This window comes from Salvelinus namaycush, chromosome 9 (genome assembly GCF_016432855.1).
Source record: "Salvelinus namaycush isolate Seneca chromosome 9, SaNama_1.0, whole genome shotgun sequence".
In the NCBI taxonomy this organism is placed as follows: domain Eukaryota; kingdom Metazoa; phylum Chordata; class Actinopteri; order Salmoniformes; family Salmonidae; genus Salvelinus; species Salvelinus namaycush.
Window position 1 is genome coordinate 557,862 of NC_052315.1, and position 19,537 is coordinate 577,398.

At 43.5% G+C, this 19,537-nt stretch overlaps 1 protein-coding gene across 1 annotated transcript in view; it reads right to left on the bottom strand.

The window, feature by feature from the left end:
* Nucleotides 1-5,785: 5,785 nt before the first annotated feature.
* LOC120053574 (cyclin-dependent kinase-like 5) overlaps nucleotides 5,786-19,537 on the bottom strand; it is an 85,851-nt gene continuing 72,099 nt past the window's right edge. Inside the window, exons 7-10 of the mRNA XM_039000704.1 lie at nucleotides 18,503-18,608; nucleotides 16,924-16,968; nucleotides 14,134-14,304; nucleotides 5,786-6,840 (exon numbers count right to left, since the gene is read on the bottom strand). Of these exons, the coding sequence (XP_038856632.1) occupies nucleotides 6,460-6,840; nucleotides 14,134-14,304; nucleotides 16,924-16,968; nucleotides 18,503-18,608 (703 nt within the window). The 3' untranslated portion in view covers nucleotides 5,786-6,459. The remainder of the gene's footprint in view (nucleotides 6,841-14,133; nucleotides 14,305-16,923; nucleotides 16,969-18,502; nucleotides 18,609-19,537) is intronic.

Below are 19,537 nucleotides of genomic sequence, written 5' to 3' on the forward strand. Positions count from 1 at the left end.
ATGATGAGGATATAGGCATGTTTCCATTGACCCAGGTTTATTATGATGAGGATATAGGCATGTTTCCATTTACCCAGGTTTATTATGATGAGGATATAGGCATGTTTCCATTGACCCAGGTTTATTATGATGAGGATAAAGGCAGGTTTCCATTGACCCAGGTTTATAATGAGGATGTAGGCAGGTTTCCATTGACCCAGGTTTATTATGATGAGGATATAGGCAGGTTTCCATTGACCCAGGTTTATTATGATGAGGATATAGGCATGTTTCCATTGACCCAGGTTTATTATGATGAGGATATAGGCATGTTTCCATTGACCCAGGTTTATTATGATGAGGATATAGGCAGGTTTCCATTGACCCAGGTTTATTATGATGAGGATATAGGCATGTTTCCATTGACACAGGTTTATTATGATGAGGATATAGGCATGTTTCCATTGACCCAGGTTTATTATGATGAGGATATAGGCAGGTTTCCATTGACCCAGGTTTATTATGATGAGGATGTAGGCATGTTTCCATTGACCCAGGTTTATTATGATGAGGATATAGGCAGGTTTCCATTGACCCAGGTTTATTATGATGAGGATATAGGCATGTTTCCATTGACCCAGGTTTATTATGATGAGGATATAGGCAGGTTTGTATTGACCCAGGTTTATTATGATGAGGATATAGGCATGTTTCCATTGACCCAGGTTTATTATGATGAGGATATAGGCAGGTTTCCATTGACCCAGGTTTATTATGATGAGGATATAGGCATGTTTCCATTGACCCAGGTTTATTATGATGAGGATATAGGCATGTTTCCATTGACCCAGGTTTATTATGATGAGGATATAGGCAGGTTTGTATTGACCCAGGTTTATTATGATGAGGATATAGGCATGTTTCCATTGACCCAGGTTTATTATGATGAGGATATAGGCAGGTTTCTATTGACCCAGGTTTATTATGATGAGGATATAGGCAGGTTTCCATTGACCAAGGTTTATTATGATGAGGATATAGGCATGTTTCCATTGACCCAGGTTTATTATGATGAGGATATAGGCAGGTTTGTATTGACCCAGGTTTATTATGATGAGGATATAGGCATGTTTCCATTGACCCAGGTTTATTATGATGAGGATAAAGGCAGGTTTCCATTGACCCAGGTTTATTATGATGAGGATATAGGCAGGTTTCCATTGACCCAGGTTTATTATGATGAGGATATAGGCATGTTTCCATTGACCCAGGTTTATTATGATGAGGATATAGGCATGTTTCCATTGACCCAGGTTTATTATGATGAGGATATAGGCATGTTTCTATTGACCCAGGTTTATTATGATGAGGATATAGGCATGTTTCCATTGACCCAGGTTTATTATGATGAGGATATAGGCATGTTTCCATTGACCCAGGTTTATTATGATGAGGATAAAGGCAGGTTTCCATTGACCCAGGTTTATTATGATGAGGATATAGGCAGGTTTCTATTGACCCAGGTTTATTATGATGAGGATAAAGGCAGGTTTCCATTGACCCAGGTTTATTATGATGAGGATATAGGCATGTTTCCATTGACCCAGGTTTATTATGATGAGGATATAGGCATGTTTCCATTGACCCAGGTTTATTATGATGAGGATATAGGCATGTTTCCATTGACCCAGGTTTATTATGATGAGGATAAAGGCAGGTTTCCATTGACCCAGGTTTATTATGATGAGGATATAGGCAGGTTTCCATTGACCCAGGTTTATTATGATGAGGATATAGGCAGGCTTCCATTGACCCAGGTTTATTCGACAAAAGCAATGTTGCAAAATTAGTTTGGAAACTGCAGATATAAAATACATCTTCTAAAGATCGACCACATTTGTTCCCTTCAACAGGAGTAGATTTTTATTTTGTGTAACTTTATTATTGCGACAAATGATGGCAACAAGTGTTTTTCGAAAAAATGATGATTGCTGAATAGTTTTGAAGGTACGTGGGGCACATGATGTCAACACGACTTTTAACCTCTCCATGTCTCAAGCTGACCACCATCCTTCCTGTTCCCAAGAACTCTGAGGCTACCTGCCACAATGACTCCCACCCTGTAGCACTAACATCTGTAATCATGAAGTGCTTTGAGAGGCTGGTCATGGCATACATCAACTCCACCATCCCAGACACACTAGACCCACTCCAATTTGCATACTGCCCCAACAGATTCATAGACGACGCAATCTCAATTGTACTCCACACTGCCCTCACCCACCTACTGTAGATAAGAGGAATGTGTGAGAATGCTGTTAATGGACTACAGCTCAGCATTCAACACCATTGTCACCACCTGCCAGAGCAACAACCTCTCCCTCAACTTCAGTATGACCAAGGAGCTGGACTACAGGAAACGTGCTGTAGTGGAGCGGGTCGAGAGCTTCAAGTTCCTTGGTGTCCAAATCATTAAGGACTTAAAATGGTCCACACACGCGCATAGTCGTGAAGAAGGCACAACAGTGCCTCTTTCCCCTCAGGAGGTTGAAAATGTTTGGCATTTGCCCTCAAATCCTCTAAAAGTTCTACAGCTGTACCATTATTTGCATCTTGACTGGCTGCATCACTGCCTGGTATGGCAATAGCACCACCCTTGATTGCATGGCGCTACAGAGGGTGGTGCAGACAGCCCAGTACATCACTGGGGCCGAGCTCCCTGCCATCCAGGACCTCTATACCAGAGGGTGGTGCAGACAGCCCAGTACATCACTGGGGCCGAGCTCCCTGCCATCCAGGACCTCTATATCAGGTTGTGTGAAAAGAAGGCCCGGAAAGTCGTTAAAGACTCCAACCACCCAAGCCATAGACTGCTCTCTCTGTTTCTGCACGGCAAGCGGTACCAGTTCATCAAGTCTGACACTAACAGGCTCTTCAACAGCTTCTATCCCCAAGCCATAAGACTGCTAAATAGCTATCTAAATAGCTAACAAAACAGATACACGAACTATCTGAGTTGACCCTTGTATTTTACAGATTTTTGCACACTCACAGGGCCCTAACACACTCACACACATTGTTACTCCAACACCCACACACACACATTGTTACTCCAACACCCACACACACACATTGTTACTCCAACACCCACACACTCACATTGTTACTCCAACACCCACACACACACATTGTTACTCCAACACCCACACACTCACATTGTTACTCCAACACCCACACACACCCAAGCTGCTGCTCCTGTGTTGATCTTACATCCTGTTGCCTAGTCCCCTTCCCCCTATATTGACAGTTGAAGTCGGAAGTTTACATACACCTTCGCCAAATACATTTAAACTCAGTTTTTCACAATTCCTGACATTTAATCCAAGTAAAAATTCCCTGTTTTAGGTCAGTTAGGATCACCACTTTATTTTAAGAATGTGAAATGTCAGAATAATAGTAGAGAGAATTATTTATTTCAGCTTTTATTTATTTCATCACATTCCCAGTGGGTCAAAAGTTTACATACACTCAATTAGTATTTGGTAGCATTGCCTTTAAAATGTTTAACTTGGGTCAAACGTTTCAGGAAACCTTCCACAAGCTTCCCACAATAAGTTGGGTGAATTTTAGTCCATTCCTCCTGACAGAGCTGGTGTAACTGAGTCAGGTTTGTAGGCCTCCTTGCTTGCACACGCTTTTTCAGTTCTGCCCACAAATTTTCTATAGGATTGACGTCAGGGCTTTGTGATGGCCACTCCAATACCTTGACTTTGTTGTCCTTAAGCCATTTTGCCACAACTTTGGAAGTATGCTTGGGGTCATTGTCCATTTGGAAGACCAATTTGCGACCAAGCTTTAACTTCCTGACTGATGTCTTCAGATGTTGCTTCAATATATCCACATAATTTTCCTGCCTCATGATGCCATCTATTTTGTGAAGTGCACCAGTCCCTCCTACAGCAAAGCACCCCCACAACATGATGCTGCCACCCCCGTGCTTCACGGTTGGGATGGTGTTCTTCAGCTTGCAAGCCTCCCCCTTTTTCCTCCAAACATAACGATGGTCATCATCGCCAAACAGTTCTATTTTTGTTTCATCAGACCAGAGGACATTTCTCCAAAAAGTACGATCTTTGTCCCCATGTGCAGTTGCAAACCAGTCTGGCTTTTTTATGGTGGTTGTGGAGCAGTGGCTTCTTCCTTGCTGAGCGACCTTTCAGGTTGTGTCGATACAGGACTCGTTTTACTGTGGATATAGATACTTTGGTACCTGTTTCCTCCAGCATCTTCAAAAGGTAATTTGCTGTTGTTCTGGGATTGATTTGCACTTTTCTCACCAAAGTACGTTCATCTCTAGGAGACAGAACGCGTCTCCTTCCTGAGCGGTATGACGGCTGCGTGGTCCCATGGTGTTTATACTTGCGTACTATTGTTTATACAGCTCAACGTGGTGCCTTCAGGCATTTGGAAATTGCTCCCAAGGATGAACCAGACTTGTGGAGGTCTACAATTGTTTTTCTGAGGTCTTGGCTGATTTCTTTTGATATTCCCATGATGTCAAGCAAAGAGGCACTGAGTTTGAAGGTAGGCCTTGAAATACATCCACAGGTACACCTCCAATTGACTCAAATGATGTCAATTAGCCTATCAGAAGCTTCTAAAGCCATGACATCATTTTCTGGAATTTTCCAAGCTGTTTAAAGGCACAGTCAACTTAGTGTATGTAAACTTCTGACCCACTGGAATTGTGATACAGTGAATTATAAGTGAAATAATCGGTCTGTAAACAATTGTTAGAAAAATTACTTGTCATGCACAAAGTAGATGTCCTAACCGACTTGCCAAAACTATAGTTTGTTAACAAGAAATGTGTGGAGTGGTTGAACAACGAGTTTTAATGACTCCAACCTAAGTGTATGTAAACTTCAGACTTCAACTGTATCTACCTCTATCACTCCAGTATCCATGCACATTGTAAATATGGTATTGGAACTGACCCTGTATATAGCTTACTTACTTATCATGTTCTTCTTACTTCTATTTATTGTGTTTTTGTTCTACCTTGTTATTTTTAGTATTACATTGATATCAATTACTGCATTGTTGGGGTTAGAGCTTGCAGGAAAGGCATTTCACTGTACTTGTGCACGTGACATAAAGAAACTTGAAACTAAAGCTCCACTCCACATTTAATTCTAAACGCCTACTGCTTGCTAAATCCATTTTCCAACTATAAAAATAATGTTTCTTTGCAGGACAAGGATTGTCCTGAATTGCTTCGTCTTGCTTTTCTGGTTGGCTGGCAAGTTTCACCATCCATTTATTACAGATCTACAGGAGTGTAAGTTTCACCATGGCGCGGACCGTGGCAATACACTGGCACATTTGAATAATTAGAATATGGCATATATTAGTCAATTATTGCATTCTATCCATGCAGGCTTTCACGGGCTACCTGAGACATGAAAAGATAGGTGGGAGGGCATACAGGCTGTCACCAATTTATTAATGCGCAATTTGCCTAAACGGTAATGGAAACAATTCAACCACTTCTATTTTATGTGAAGTCATTACGTCCAGCTGTTTTTATCGACACAAGATGGAAACTCACCATAGCAGGCAACTGTCACATCTATTTTCTATGTGTCGACACAGGATAATTAAATGGAAACGTACCATAGCAGGCAATTGTCGTATCTATTTTCTATGCAAATGTTCTAAATCTCAGCAAAAAAAATAGTTTATGAAAACATAGCTATTAAGGTGAAGTATTACAGGTGAAATGGTACCACAGGTCACCGGGGGGGGGGGGGGGGGGGGCTGTAGTGTAAGGGACTCTGTACCATGTTGGAATGAAGCCATTTACTTTAACTTACAAAGTATTGTATCAAAAACTTGGGATTTCTCCTGAGACTAGCCCTCTCCTATCAAATGACATCAAACACAAGATTCTCTTGATTGTCAACACAGAACATTGGTTCACTGACTACAGCAATGTATATAAAATCTGATCTGTTTGGAGATGGACAACGCATTGCCGTAACATTGTCCTAAATACTAAAGCTTTAACCCCCTATAGAGCGTCTTCCACCAGTCTGGCAGGGGACATCAAGAGACAGACTGAATACACAGCACAGACTGACTGATGGGAAGGAATGGTCTACATTGTAACAATCAAAAAACTCTTAATTTAAACTTCATATATTCTTAAGGAAATATAATGCAAATACTGTGAAATAAAATGTCATATTTCAATTGTGTGCAAGCAGACTCTAACAAGTACACTTTAAATCTTAAATAGCATTTACATATATGATTGATTTGCAATTATTAACTGACAAATATTATAATAATCAGAATGACATAGGTAATATTACAAATTCTATCAAATATGGAAGCTTTAAAAAAGAAACAATGAAGCCGACTGGTCTGGGCAGCAGAGAGAGGTCTGGGGTCAGGTGTCAAGGTTAAAGTAGCTCTCTACAGAGCAGTCTCTTTCAGGTCATTGAGATTTGGAATGCGTGAGCGTGAGGGCCGTCCGAACCCATGTCCGTTCTGGCCCCCCTTGCCTTCCCTCCCTCCATGTTGCTCGGGGTAAGGGTTTCCCTCAGCTCTGCCCAGGGCCGAGGTGTGCCAGCTGGACTCCATCTGACCAGGGAGGGGGTAGGCGGCCTGCCTGCTCTTCAGCAGGGGGATGCTGGAGCCTGCGTGGCTCCGACTGGGACCCTCACTGAAACCCGCTTTAGCCGAGGTGGAGTTGGGCTGGGGCTGGAAGCGCATATCAGATGGGGGCGTTTGATTGGAGGTGGAGGAGGAGGAGGAGAGGTGAAGGAGCTTCCGTAGAGACTTGAGAGGCTGGCTCTGAGGGATAAGAATACGCAATATAACAAACATATCTGTACAATATATGATACAGTGTAGTTATTTGTCTGTTATGTTTTAGCAACAGATGTTGCCTGAGTATAGTTGTGAAATGCTAGGGTTAGCTGGAGCTCTTGAAATAACCGTTCTGACTAAATACAGTTGAAGTCGGAAGTTTACATACACCTTAGCCAAATACATTTAAATCCGTTTTTCACAATTCCTGACATTTAATCCAAGTAAAAATTCCCTGTCTTAGGTCAGTTAGGATCACCACTTTATTTTAAGAATGTGAAATGTCAGAATAATATTAGAGAGAATGATTTATTTCAGCTTTCATTTCTTTCATCATATTCCCAGTGGGTCAGAAGCTTACATAGACTCAATTAATATTTAGTAACATTGCCTTTAAATTGTTTAACTTGGGTCAAACGTTTCAGGTAGCCTTCCACAAGCTTCCCACAATAAATTGGGTGAATTTTGGCCCATTCTGCCTGACAGAGCTGGTGTAACCGAGTCAGATTTTCAGGCCTCCTTGCTCGCACACGCTTTTTCAGTTCGGCCCACACATTTTCTATGGGATTGAGGTCAGGGCTTTGTGATGGCCACTCCAATACCTTGACTTTGTTGTCCTTAAGCCATTTTGCCACAACTTTGGAAGTATGCTTGGGGTCGTTGTCCATTTGGAATACCTATTTGTGACCAAGCTTTAACTTCCTGACTAATGTCTTCAATATATCCACATAATTTTCCTGTCTCATGATGTCATCTATTTTGTGAAGTGCACCAGTCCCTCCTGCAGCAAAGCACCCCCACAACATGATGCTGCCACCCCCGTGCTTCACGGTTGGGATGTGTCACGCCCTGACCTTAGTTATCTTTGTTTTCTTTATTATTTTAGTTAGGTCAGGGTGTGACGAGGGTGGTATGTGTGTTTTTGTCTTGTCTAGGGGTTTTGGTATGTCTAGGTGTGTGTGTCTAGTCTAGGCATATGTAGGTCTATGGTGGCCTAGATTGGTTCCCAATCAGAGGCAGCTGTTTATCGTTGTCTCTGATTGGGGATCCTATTTAGGTTGCCATTTTCTAGTTTGGTTTGTGGGTTATTGTCTATGTGATGTTGCATGTCGGCACTCGTTATATTTAGCTTCACGTTCGATTTGTTATTTTGTATTAGTTTGTTTATTGTTCTTCGTTATCATTAAAGAAGATGTATTCACATCACGCTGCGCTTTGGTCTCCTTCCTACGACGAACGTGACAGGATGGTATTCTTCGGCTTGCAAGCTTCCCCCTTTTTCCTCCAAACATAACAATGGTCATTATTGCCAAACAGTTCTATTTTTGTTTCATCAGACCAGAGGACATTTCTCCAAAAAGTACGATCTTTGTCCCCATGTGCAGTTGCAAACCATGGTCTGGCTTTTTTTAATGGCGGTTTTGGAGCAGTGGCTTCTTCCTTGCTGAGAGGCCTTTCAGGTTCCTTCGATATAGGACTCGTTTTACTGTGGATATAGATACTTTGGTACCTGTTTCCTCCAGCATCTTCAAAAGGAACTTTGCTGCTGTTCTGGGATTGATTTGCACTTTTCGCACCAAAGTACATTAATCTCTAGGAGACAGAATGCATCTCCTTCCTGAGCGGTATGACGGCTGCGTGGTCCCATGGTGTTTATACTTGCGTACTATTGTTTGTACAGATAAACGTGGTACCTTCAGGCATTTGGAAATTGCTCCCAAGGATGAACCAGACTTGTGAAGGTCTACAATTTTTTTTTCTGAGGTCTTGGCTGACTTCTTTTGATTTCCCATGATGTCAAGCAAAGAGGCACTGCGTTTGAAGGTAGGCCTTGAAATACATCCACATGTACACCTCCAATTGACTCAAATTATGTCAATTAGCCTATCAGAAGCTTCTAAAGCCATGACATAATTTTCTGGAATTTTCCAAGCTCTTTATAGGCACAGTCAACTTAGTGTATGTAAACTTCTGACCCACTGGAATTGTGATACAGTGAAATAATCTGTCTGTAAACAATTGTTGGAAACATTTCTTGTGTCAAGCACAAAGTAGATGTCCGAACCGACTTGCCAAAACTATAGTTCGTGAACAAGACATTGTGGAGTGGTTGAAAAACAAGTTTTAATGACTCCAACCTGAGTGTATATAAACTTCCGACTTCAACTGTAGATGGCTGTTTCCAGAAACACCCACCTACACACCTAACCCTACCCAGAAAACCAACACCCACCTACACACCTAACCCTAACCAGAAAACCAACACCCACCTACACACCTAACCAGAAAACCAACACCCACCTACACACCTAACCAGAAAACCAACACCCACCTAACCCTAACTAGAAAACCAACACCCACCTACACACTTAACCCTACCCAGAAAACCAACACCCACCTACACACCTAACCAGAAAACCAACACCCACCTACACACCTAGCATTAACCAGAAAACCAACACCCACCTAACCCTAACTAGAAAACCAACACCCATCTACACACCTAACCCTAACCAGAAAACCAACACCCACCTACACACCTAGCATTAACCAGAAAACCAACACCCACCTAACCCTAACTAGAAAACCAACACCCATCTACACACCTAACCCTAACCAGAAAACCAACACCCACCTACACACCTAGCATTAACCAGAAAACCAACACCCACCTAACCCTAACTAGAAAACCAACACCCATCTACACACCTAACCCTAACCAGAAAACCAACACCCACCTACACACCTAGCATTAACCAGAAAACCAACACCCACCTAACCCTAACTAGAAAACCAACACCCACCTACACACCTAACCCAAACCAGAAAACCAACACTCACCTACACACCTAGCCTTAACTAGAAAACCAACACCCACCCACACACTTAACCTGGAAACCAACACTCACCTAAACACCTAACCAGAAACCAAATATCCACCTAACCAGAAACCCAACACCCAACTACAGTGGCTTGGGAAAGTATTCACCCCCCTTGCATTTCTCCTATTTTGATGCCTTACAACCTGGAATTAAAATATATTTTTGGGGGGTTTGTATCATTTGATTTACACAACATGTCTACCACTTTGAAGATGCAAAATATGTTTTATTGTGAAACAAACAAGAAATGACAAACTGAAAACTTGAGCGCTCATAACTATTCACCCTCCAAAGTCAATACTTTGTAAAGCCACCTTTTACAGCAATTACAGCTGCAAGTCCCTTGGAGTATGTCTCCATAAACTTGGCATATCTAGCCACTGGGATTTTTGCCCATTCTTCAAGGCAAAATTGCTCCAGCTCCTTTAAGTTGGATGGGTTCCGCTGGTGTACAGTAATCTTTAAGTCATACCACAGATTCTCAATTGGATTAAGGTCTGGGCTTGACTAGGCCAATCCAAGACATTTAAATGTTTCCCCTTAAACCACTCGAGTGTTGCTTTAGCAGTATGCTTAGGGTCATTGTCCTGCTAGAAGGTGAACCTCCGTCCCAGTCTCAAATCTCTGGAAGACTGAAATGTCCCTCAAAATGTCCTTGTATTTAGCGCCATCCATCATTCCTTTAATTCTGACCAGTTTCCCAGTCCCTGCCGATGAAAAACATCCCCACAGCATGAAATGTCCTTCTCCACAACTTTGTCCCTGACCTGTTTGGAGAGCGCCTTGGTCTTTCTGGTGCCGCTTGCTTGGTGGTGCCCCTTGCTTAGCGGTGTTGCAAACTCTGGGGCCTTTCAGGACAGGTGTATAAAAACTGATATCATGTGAACAGGTGTATAAAAACTGAGATCATGTGACAAATTGCACACAGTTGGACTTTACTTAACTAATTATGTGACTTCTGAAGGTAATTAGTTGCACCAGATCGTATTTAGGGGTTCATAGCAAAGGGGGTGAAAACATATGCACGCACCACTTTTCCGTTTAGAATTTTTGTGCATTTTTGTAACAAGTACTTTTTTTCATTTCACCTTTGTGTAATATTTTGTGTATGTCCATCACATGACCCTAACCAGAAAACCAACACCCACCTAACCCTAACCAGAAAACAAACACCCACCTACACACCTAACCAGAAAACAAACACCCACCTAACCAGAAAACCAACACCCACCTACACACCTAATCCTAACTAGAAAACCTACACCCACCAACACACATAACCCTAACTAGAAAACCAATACCCACCTAACCCTAACCAGAAAACCAACACCCACCTAATCCTAACTAGAAAACCAACACCCACCTAAACACCTAACCCTAACCAGAAAAACAACACCCACCTAAACACCTAACCCTACCCAGAAAACCAACACACATAACCCTAACCAGAAAACCAACACCTACCAAACCCTATCCAGAAAACCAACACCCATCTACACACCTAACCAGAAAACCAACACCCACCTACACACCTAACTCTAACCAGAAAACCAACACCCACCTAGCCCTAACCAGAAAACCAACACCCACCTACACACCTAACCCTAACCAGAAAACCAACACCCACCTAGCCCTAACCAGATAACCAAACACCCACCTACACCCACCTAACCCTAACCAGAAAACCAACACCCACCTAAACACCAAACACTAACCAGAAAACCAACACCAAACTACCCACATAACCCTAACCAGAAAACCAACACCAAACTACCCACATAACCCTAACCAGAAAACCAACACCCACCTACACACCTAACCCTAACCAGAAAACCAACGCCCACATAACCCTAACTAGAAACCCAACACCCACCTAACCCTACCCAGAAAACCAACACCCACCTAAACACCTAACCCTAACCAGAAAACCAACACCCACCTACACACCTAACCCTAACCAGAAAACCAACACCCACCTAAACACCTAACCCTAACCAGAAAAGCAACACCCACCTAAACACCTAACCCTACCCAGAAAACCAACACCCACCTACACACCTAACCAGAAAACCAACACCCACCTACACACCTAACCCTAACCAGAAAACCAACACCCACATAACCCTACCCAGAAAACCAACACCCACCTAACCCTAACCAGAAAACCAACACCCACCTAACCCTAACCAGAAAACCAACACCCACCTAACCCTAACCAGAAAACCAACACCCACCTAACCCTAACCAGAAAACCAACACCCACCTACACACCTAACCATAACCAGAAAACCAACACCCACCTACACACCTAACCCTAACCAGAAAACCAACACCCACCTAAACACCTAACCCTAACCAGAAAACCAACACCCACCTAAACACCTAACCCTACCCAGAAAACCAACACCCACCTACACACCTAACCCTAACCAGAAAACCAACACCCACCTACACACCTAACCCTAACCAGAAAACCAACACCCACATAACCCTAACCAGAAAACCAACACCCACCTAAACACCAACCCTAACCAGAAAACCAACACCCACATAACCCTAACCAGAAAACCAACAGCCACATAACCCTAACCAAAAAACCAACAGCCACATAACCCTAACCAAAAAACCAACACCCACATAACCCTAACCAAAAAACCAACACCCACATAACCCTAACCAAAAAACCAACACCCACCTACACACCTAACCCTACCCAGAAAACCAACACCCACCTAACCCTAACCAGAAAACCAACACCCACCTAACCCTAACCAGAAAACCAACACCCACCTAACCCTAACCAGAAAACCAACACCCACCTAACCCTAACCAGAAAACCAACACCCACCTAACCCTAACCAGAAAACCAACACCCACCTAACCCTAACCAGAAAACAAACACCCACCTAACCCTAACCAGAAAACAAACACCCACCTACACACCTAACCCTAACTAGAAAACCAACACCCACCTACACACCTAACCAGAAAACCAACACCCACCTAGCCCTAACCAGATTACCAAACACCCACCTAACCCTAACCAGAAAACCAACACCCACCTAACCCTAACCAGAAAACCAACACACACCTAAACACCAAACACTAACCAGAAAACCAACTCCAAACTACCCACATAACCCTAACCATAAAACCAACACCCACCTACACAACTAACCCTAACCAGAAAACCAAACACCCACCTAACCCTAACCAGAAAACCAACACCCACCTACACACCTAACCCTAACTAGAAAACCAACACCCACCTACACACCTAACCCTAACTAGAAAACCAACACCCACCTACACACCTAACCCTAACTAGAAAACCAACACCCACCTACACACCTAACCCTAACCAGAAAACCAACGCCCACATAACCCTAACTAGAAACCCAACACCCACCTAACCCTACCCAGAAAACCAACACCCACCTAAACACCTAACCCTAACCAGAAAACCAACACCCACCTAGCCCTAACTAGAAAACCAACACCCACCTACACACCTAACCCTAACCAGAAAACCAACACCCACCTACACACCTAACCCTAACCAGAAAACCAACACCCACCTAAACACCTAACCCTAACCAGAAAAGCAACACCCACCTAAACACCTAACCCTACCCAGAAAACCAACACCCACCTACACACCTAACCAGAAAACCAACACCCACCTACACACCTAACCCTAACCAGAAAACCAACACCCACATAACCCTACCCAGAAAACCAACACCCACCTAACCCTAACCAGAAAACCAACACCCACCTAACCCTAACCAGAAAACCAACACCCACCTAACCCTAACCAGAAAACCAACACCCACCTACACACCTAACCCTAACTAGAAAACCAACACCCACCTACACACCTAACCATAACCAGAAAACCAACACCCACCTACACACCTAACCCTAACCAGAAAACCAACACCCACCTACACACCTAATCCTAACTAGAAAACCAACACCCAAATACACACCTAACCCTAACCAGAAACCCAACACCCACCAAACCCTAACCAGAAAACCAACACCCACCCACTGCCCTTTAAGGCTGTAAATCCTCCAATATTCTCCATGCCAGACTCCTAGCATTCAGATTTATTTTAACATTAACGATCTAGAAAAAGATCCATGAGGCAGTTGACAATGCTCAGGATAGGAGATAGGGTGGGTTGCGGGTTTAGAGGTCAGGGTTTTCCAGAGACGGAAGAAGAGACATCCCACTCGCTGTTTGTTTCTGGTTCATTTACAGTCAATGAACTAAGCAGACCAAACCCAGCTGCTATCGCATTGGTGTCTATGGGAGATCCACCCAGTTAAGTAAACCATAACTGACGGCTTGAGTGAACCATCTTAATTTATCCACCATATTTGGCTTTACCTGACAGTGTGCATCAGACATTTTTTCTGACGGCCAGTTTCTTTCCCGTGATTGGTCTCTGTCTCTCTCCCGTGATTGGTCCCGCTCCTGGTTCCGGTGGCGGCTGCTCTGATGACCCGATGACCGGGTGGACTTCTGGGCGGCCATGTGATCCGCCCCGTCACCTGGGACCTATCCCCATACAGAGGTCAGACGTTAGACTTCACCACTCAGCCCAGAAACCCAGAACCTTCCCCTGGAACCCCAGAACATTCCCAACGCAAACCCAGAACATCCCCCCTGCCACCCCAGAACATTCCCCCTGCAAACCCAGAACATCCCCCCTGCCACCCCAGAACATCCCCCCTGCCACCCCAGAACATCCCCCCTGCCACCCCAGAACATCCCCCCTGCCACCCCAGAACATCCCCCCTGCCACCCCAGAACATCCCCCCTGCCACCCCAGAACATCCCCCCTGCCACCCCAGAACATTCCCCCTGCAAACCCAGAACAGAGGAGAGGGGGAGACAGCTACTGTCTCCCCCTGTCTGTCTGTCTGTCTGTCTGTCTGTCTGTCTGTCTGTCTGTCTGTCTGTCTGTCTGTCTGTCTGTCTGTCTGTCTGTCTAGCTCCTACTGGTCATCCATATCATATTGACAAGAAAGAAAGGAGGGATCTAGTGGGCATCATGGTATCAGAGGAGCATTGTCACCTTTACTGAGAAGAAATTATGAGTTTGACATATTCATCAAATCTATTGTATCATGCAGACAATATTCAACCTTCCATAAAGGCCTGTCTGACTCCTGCCGGCCCCACAGCTACCTGGGCTCTGTCTGCAGGAATAGACCTCTGTCTTCCATTCCTGTGTATGTTATTGTGTCTCCTGTGATAATGGGATGGATCCATTGTGTCTGCTCCTGGTGATTCATTTTAAATAGTTACCATTATGCTACAAGGTGTGGGTTGGACTGTAATAGTCCCTAAATAGTTACCATTATGCTACAAGGTGTGGGTTGGACTGTAATAGTCCCTAAATAGTTACCATTATGCTACAAGGTGTGGGTTGGACTGTAATAGGCACTAAATAGTTACCATTATGCTACAAGGTGTGGGTTGGACTGTAATAGGCCCTAAATAGTTACCATTATGCTACAAGGTGTGGGTTGGACTGTAATAGGCCCTAAATAGTTACCATTATGCTACAAGGTGTGGGTTGGACTGTAATAGGCCCTAAATAGTTACCATTATGCTACAAGGTGTGGGTTGGACTGTAATAGGCCCTAAATAGTTACCATTATGCTACAAGGTGTGGGTTGGACTGTAATAGGCACTAAATAGTTACCATTATGCTACAAGGTGTGGGTTGGACTGTAATAGGCCCTAAATAGTTACCATTATGCTACAAGGTGTGGGTTGGACTGTAATAGGCCCTAAATAGTTACCATTATGCTACAAGGTGTGGGTTGGACTGTAATAGGCCCTAAATAGTTACCATTATGCTACAAGGTGTGGGTTGGACTGTAATAGGCCCTAAATAGTTACCATTATGCTACAAGGTGTGGGTTGGACTGTAATAGGCCCTAAATAGTTACCATTATGCTACAAGGTGTGGGTTGGACTGTAATAGGCACTAAATAGTTACCATTATGCTACAAGGTGTGGGTTGGACTGTAATAGCCCCTAAATAGTTACCATTATGCTACAAGGTGTGGGTTGGACTGTAATAGGCCCTACATAGTTACCATTATGCTACAAGGTGTGGGTTGGACTGTAATAGGCCCTAAATAGTTACCATTATGCTACAAGGTGTGGGTTGGACTGTAATAGGCCCTAAATAGTTACCATTATGCTACAAGGTGTGGGTTGGACTGTAATAGGCCCTAAATAGTTACCATTATGCTACAAGGTGTGGGTTGGACTGTAATAGGCCCTAAATAGTTACCATTATGCTACAAGGTGTGGGTTGGACTGTAATAGCCCCTAAATAGTTACCATTATGCTACAAGGTGTGGGTTGGACTGTAATAGGCCCTAAATAGTTACCATTATGCTACAAGGTGTGGGTTGGACTGTAATAGGCCCTAAAAAGCGTTGCTGGCCTCTGTTCTCTCTGTCTGTAGAACTGGAGGATATTCTGGGGTACAGCAGGGGGGGATATTCTGGGGTAGACCAGAGGGGATATTCTGGGGTACAGCAGGGGGGGTATTCTGGGGTAGACCAGAGGGGATATTCTGGGGTAGACCAGAGGGGATATTCTGGGGTAGACCAGAGGGGATATTCTGGGGTACAGCAAGGAGGATAATATGGGGTACAGCAGGGGGGGTATTCTGGGGTACAGCAGGGAAGATAATGTGCACCTTCAAGATTTCCAGTTCTTAACCATGCAAGACTATCCCGCCGCCCCCTCACCCTTCCCTCCCTCACCCCGACATCTCCGCATGCTGTCAGCTGCCTGCCTGTACAGCTGGAGTCACAGGTGACAACCGAATCAGAATCCCGTAGACCCACAGAATGAGGACAGGAAAGGTAAACTACCCAACAACAGATCCATGAAGTGACTGAAATAACCTTTTCTGAAGGGCCCTGTCTGGTCAGATTGTCCTGGTCTGGATAGAAACATTTTGATAGAGGATTCAATCCATGTGACCGTAACACCATATTATAAATCACCTTTACAGTGAATTGTGTTGGTTCCATTTTGTTTGAACGCTCCAAATAGGGCTCCATGATGACATCATGACCAAAGTAGCATGTGTCTAGCTATGTGATTAAAGTGCACTATAAGAGTACACTAGGTCTACATACTAACCTCCTGATGACGTCCTGGTTGAGCGTTTGATGGATCTGGTTGGTTCTAGTTTCATAAGGATCATAATGATTAGAGACCAGAGGAGATGAATTAGAGTTGATTCATGATGTTAATGGCAGCATGCGGTGAGGACAGTGGTTCCATTAGACTAGTACTGTAGAGAGGAGATACACCATGGGAGAAGAGACAACAGGTAGCACCATCACTGAGGAGCTGTGCTTTATGTTATTATTTGAGTTACAGAGGGGGGAAATACATTTCTTCATGAGGGGAGTCCTTCTGTCTGGGAGCGCCATCTGCAATATAAGAACCACTGCAGGGAAAGATGGGCAACAACAACATATACTGTATGAGGTGTCTTTGTCATGGTAACATACAAGATATGGAAGGAAGCAGAGGCCAAAGAAGGAAACACTGAGATATATAGTATAACTTATGCTTTATGTAGAGATACTGCACATACGTAAAGACACATACAGTACCAGTCAAAAGTTTGGACACACCTACTCGTTCAAGGGTTTTTCTTTATTTTTACTATTTTCTTCATTGTAAAATAATAGTGAAGACATCAAAACTATGAAATAACACATATGGAATCATGTAGTAACCAAAAAAGTGTTAAATAAATCAAAATACATTTTAGATTTTTCAAAGTAGCCAACCTTTGCGTTGATGACAGCTTTGCAAACTCTTGGCATTCTCTTCACCTGGAATGCTTTTCCAACAGTCTTGAAGAACTTCCCACATATGCTGAGCACTTGTTGGCTTCTTTTCCTTTACTCTGTGGTCCAACTCATCCCAAACCATCTCAATTGGGTTGAGGTTGAGTGATTATGGAGGCCAGGTCATCTGATGCAGCACTCCATCACTCTCCTTTTTGGTCAAATAGCCCTTACACAGCCTGGCGGTGTGTTGGGTCATTGTCCTGTTGAAAAACAAATGATAGTCCCACTAAGCCCAAACCAGATGGGATGGCATATCGCTGCAGAAACTTTCAAAGATCTTGACATTTTCCAGATTGACTGACCTTTATGTCTTAAAGTAATGATGGACTGTCGTTTCTCTTTGCTTATTTGAGCTGTTCTTGCCATAATATGGACTTGGTCTTTTACCAAATAGGGCTATCTTCTGTATACCACCCCTACCTTGTCACAACACAACTGATTGGCTCCAACGCATTAAGAAGTAAAGAAATTCCAGGCCACACCTGTTAATTGAAATGCATTCCAGGTGACTACCTCATGAAGCTGGTTGAGAGAATGCCAAGTGTGTGAAAAGATGTCATCAAGGCAAAGGGTGGCAACATTGAAGAATCTCAAATATATTTATTTATTTAACACTTTTTTGGTTACGACATGATTCCATATGTGTGATTTCATAGTTTTGATGTCTTCACTATTATTTTACGATATAGAAAATAGTAAAAATAAAGAAACCCTGGAATGAGTAGGTGTGTCCAAACTTTTGACTGGTACTGTACATATGTATGACATATTAAGTAGTACATTGACAACACACTAGACTGTTAACTCCAGAGGGTATGGCAGACCATAACATTACAGAAGAGAACAACACCCACCGTTTGGGACTTCTTCTTCTTCTTCTTTATTGCTCTGAAGAAGCCCTGCTTCTCCTTTTCTTTGGTCGGCTCTGATTGGTTCATCACCACCATCTCTGGGCGCATCCTATTGATGGAGAGAACACAATACAGCTGGAAGGACTCTAATGAAGGGACAGTCCAAGCTGTACTGTAACTGGACAGAAAGGAGGACTCTAATGAAGGAACAGTCCAAGCTGTACTGTAACAAGACGGACAGGAGGACTCTAATGAAGGAACAGTCCCAGCTGTACTGTACTGTAACTGGATGGAAAGGAGGACTCTAATGAAGGAACAGTCCAAGCTGTACTGTACTGTAACAGGACGGACAGGAGGACTCTAATGAAGGAACAGTCCAAGCTGTACTGTAACAGGACGGACAGGAGGACTCTAATGAAGGAACAGTCCAAGCTGTATTGTACTGTAACAGTACGGACAGGAGGACTCTAATGAAGGAACAGTCCAAGCTGTACTGTACCAGTACGGACAGGAGGACTCTAATGAAGGAACAGTCCAAGCTGTAATGTAACAGGACGGAGAAGAGGACTTTAATGAAGGAACAGTCCGAGCTGTAATGTAACTGGACAGAAAGGAGGACTCTAATCAAGGAACAGTCCAAGCTGTAATGTAACAGGACGGAGAAGAGGAATTTAATGAAGGAACAGTCCGAGCTGTACTGTAACTGGACAGAAAGGAGGACTCTAATGAAGGAACAGTCCAAGCTGTATTGTAACTGGACAGACTTGAGGACTAATGAAGGAACAGTCCAAGCTGTAATGTAACTGGACAGACTTGAGGACTCTAATGAAGGAACAGTCCAAGCTGTAATGTAACAGGACGGAGAAGAGGACTCTAATGAAGGAACAGTCCAAGCTGTAATGTACGGTAACTGGACGGACAGAAAGACTCTAATGAAGGAACAGTCCAAGCTGTAATGTAACAGGACGGAGAAGAGGACTCTAATGAAGGAACAGTCCAAGCTGTACTGTAACTTGACAACAAGTGCTCAGTATATGT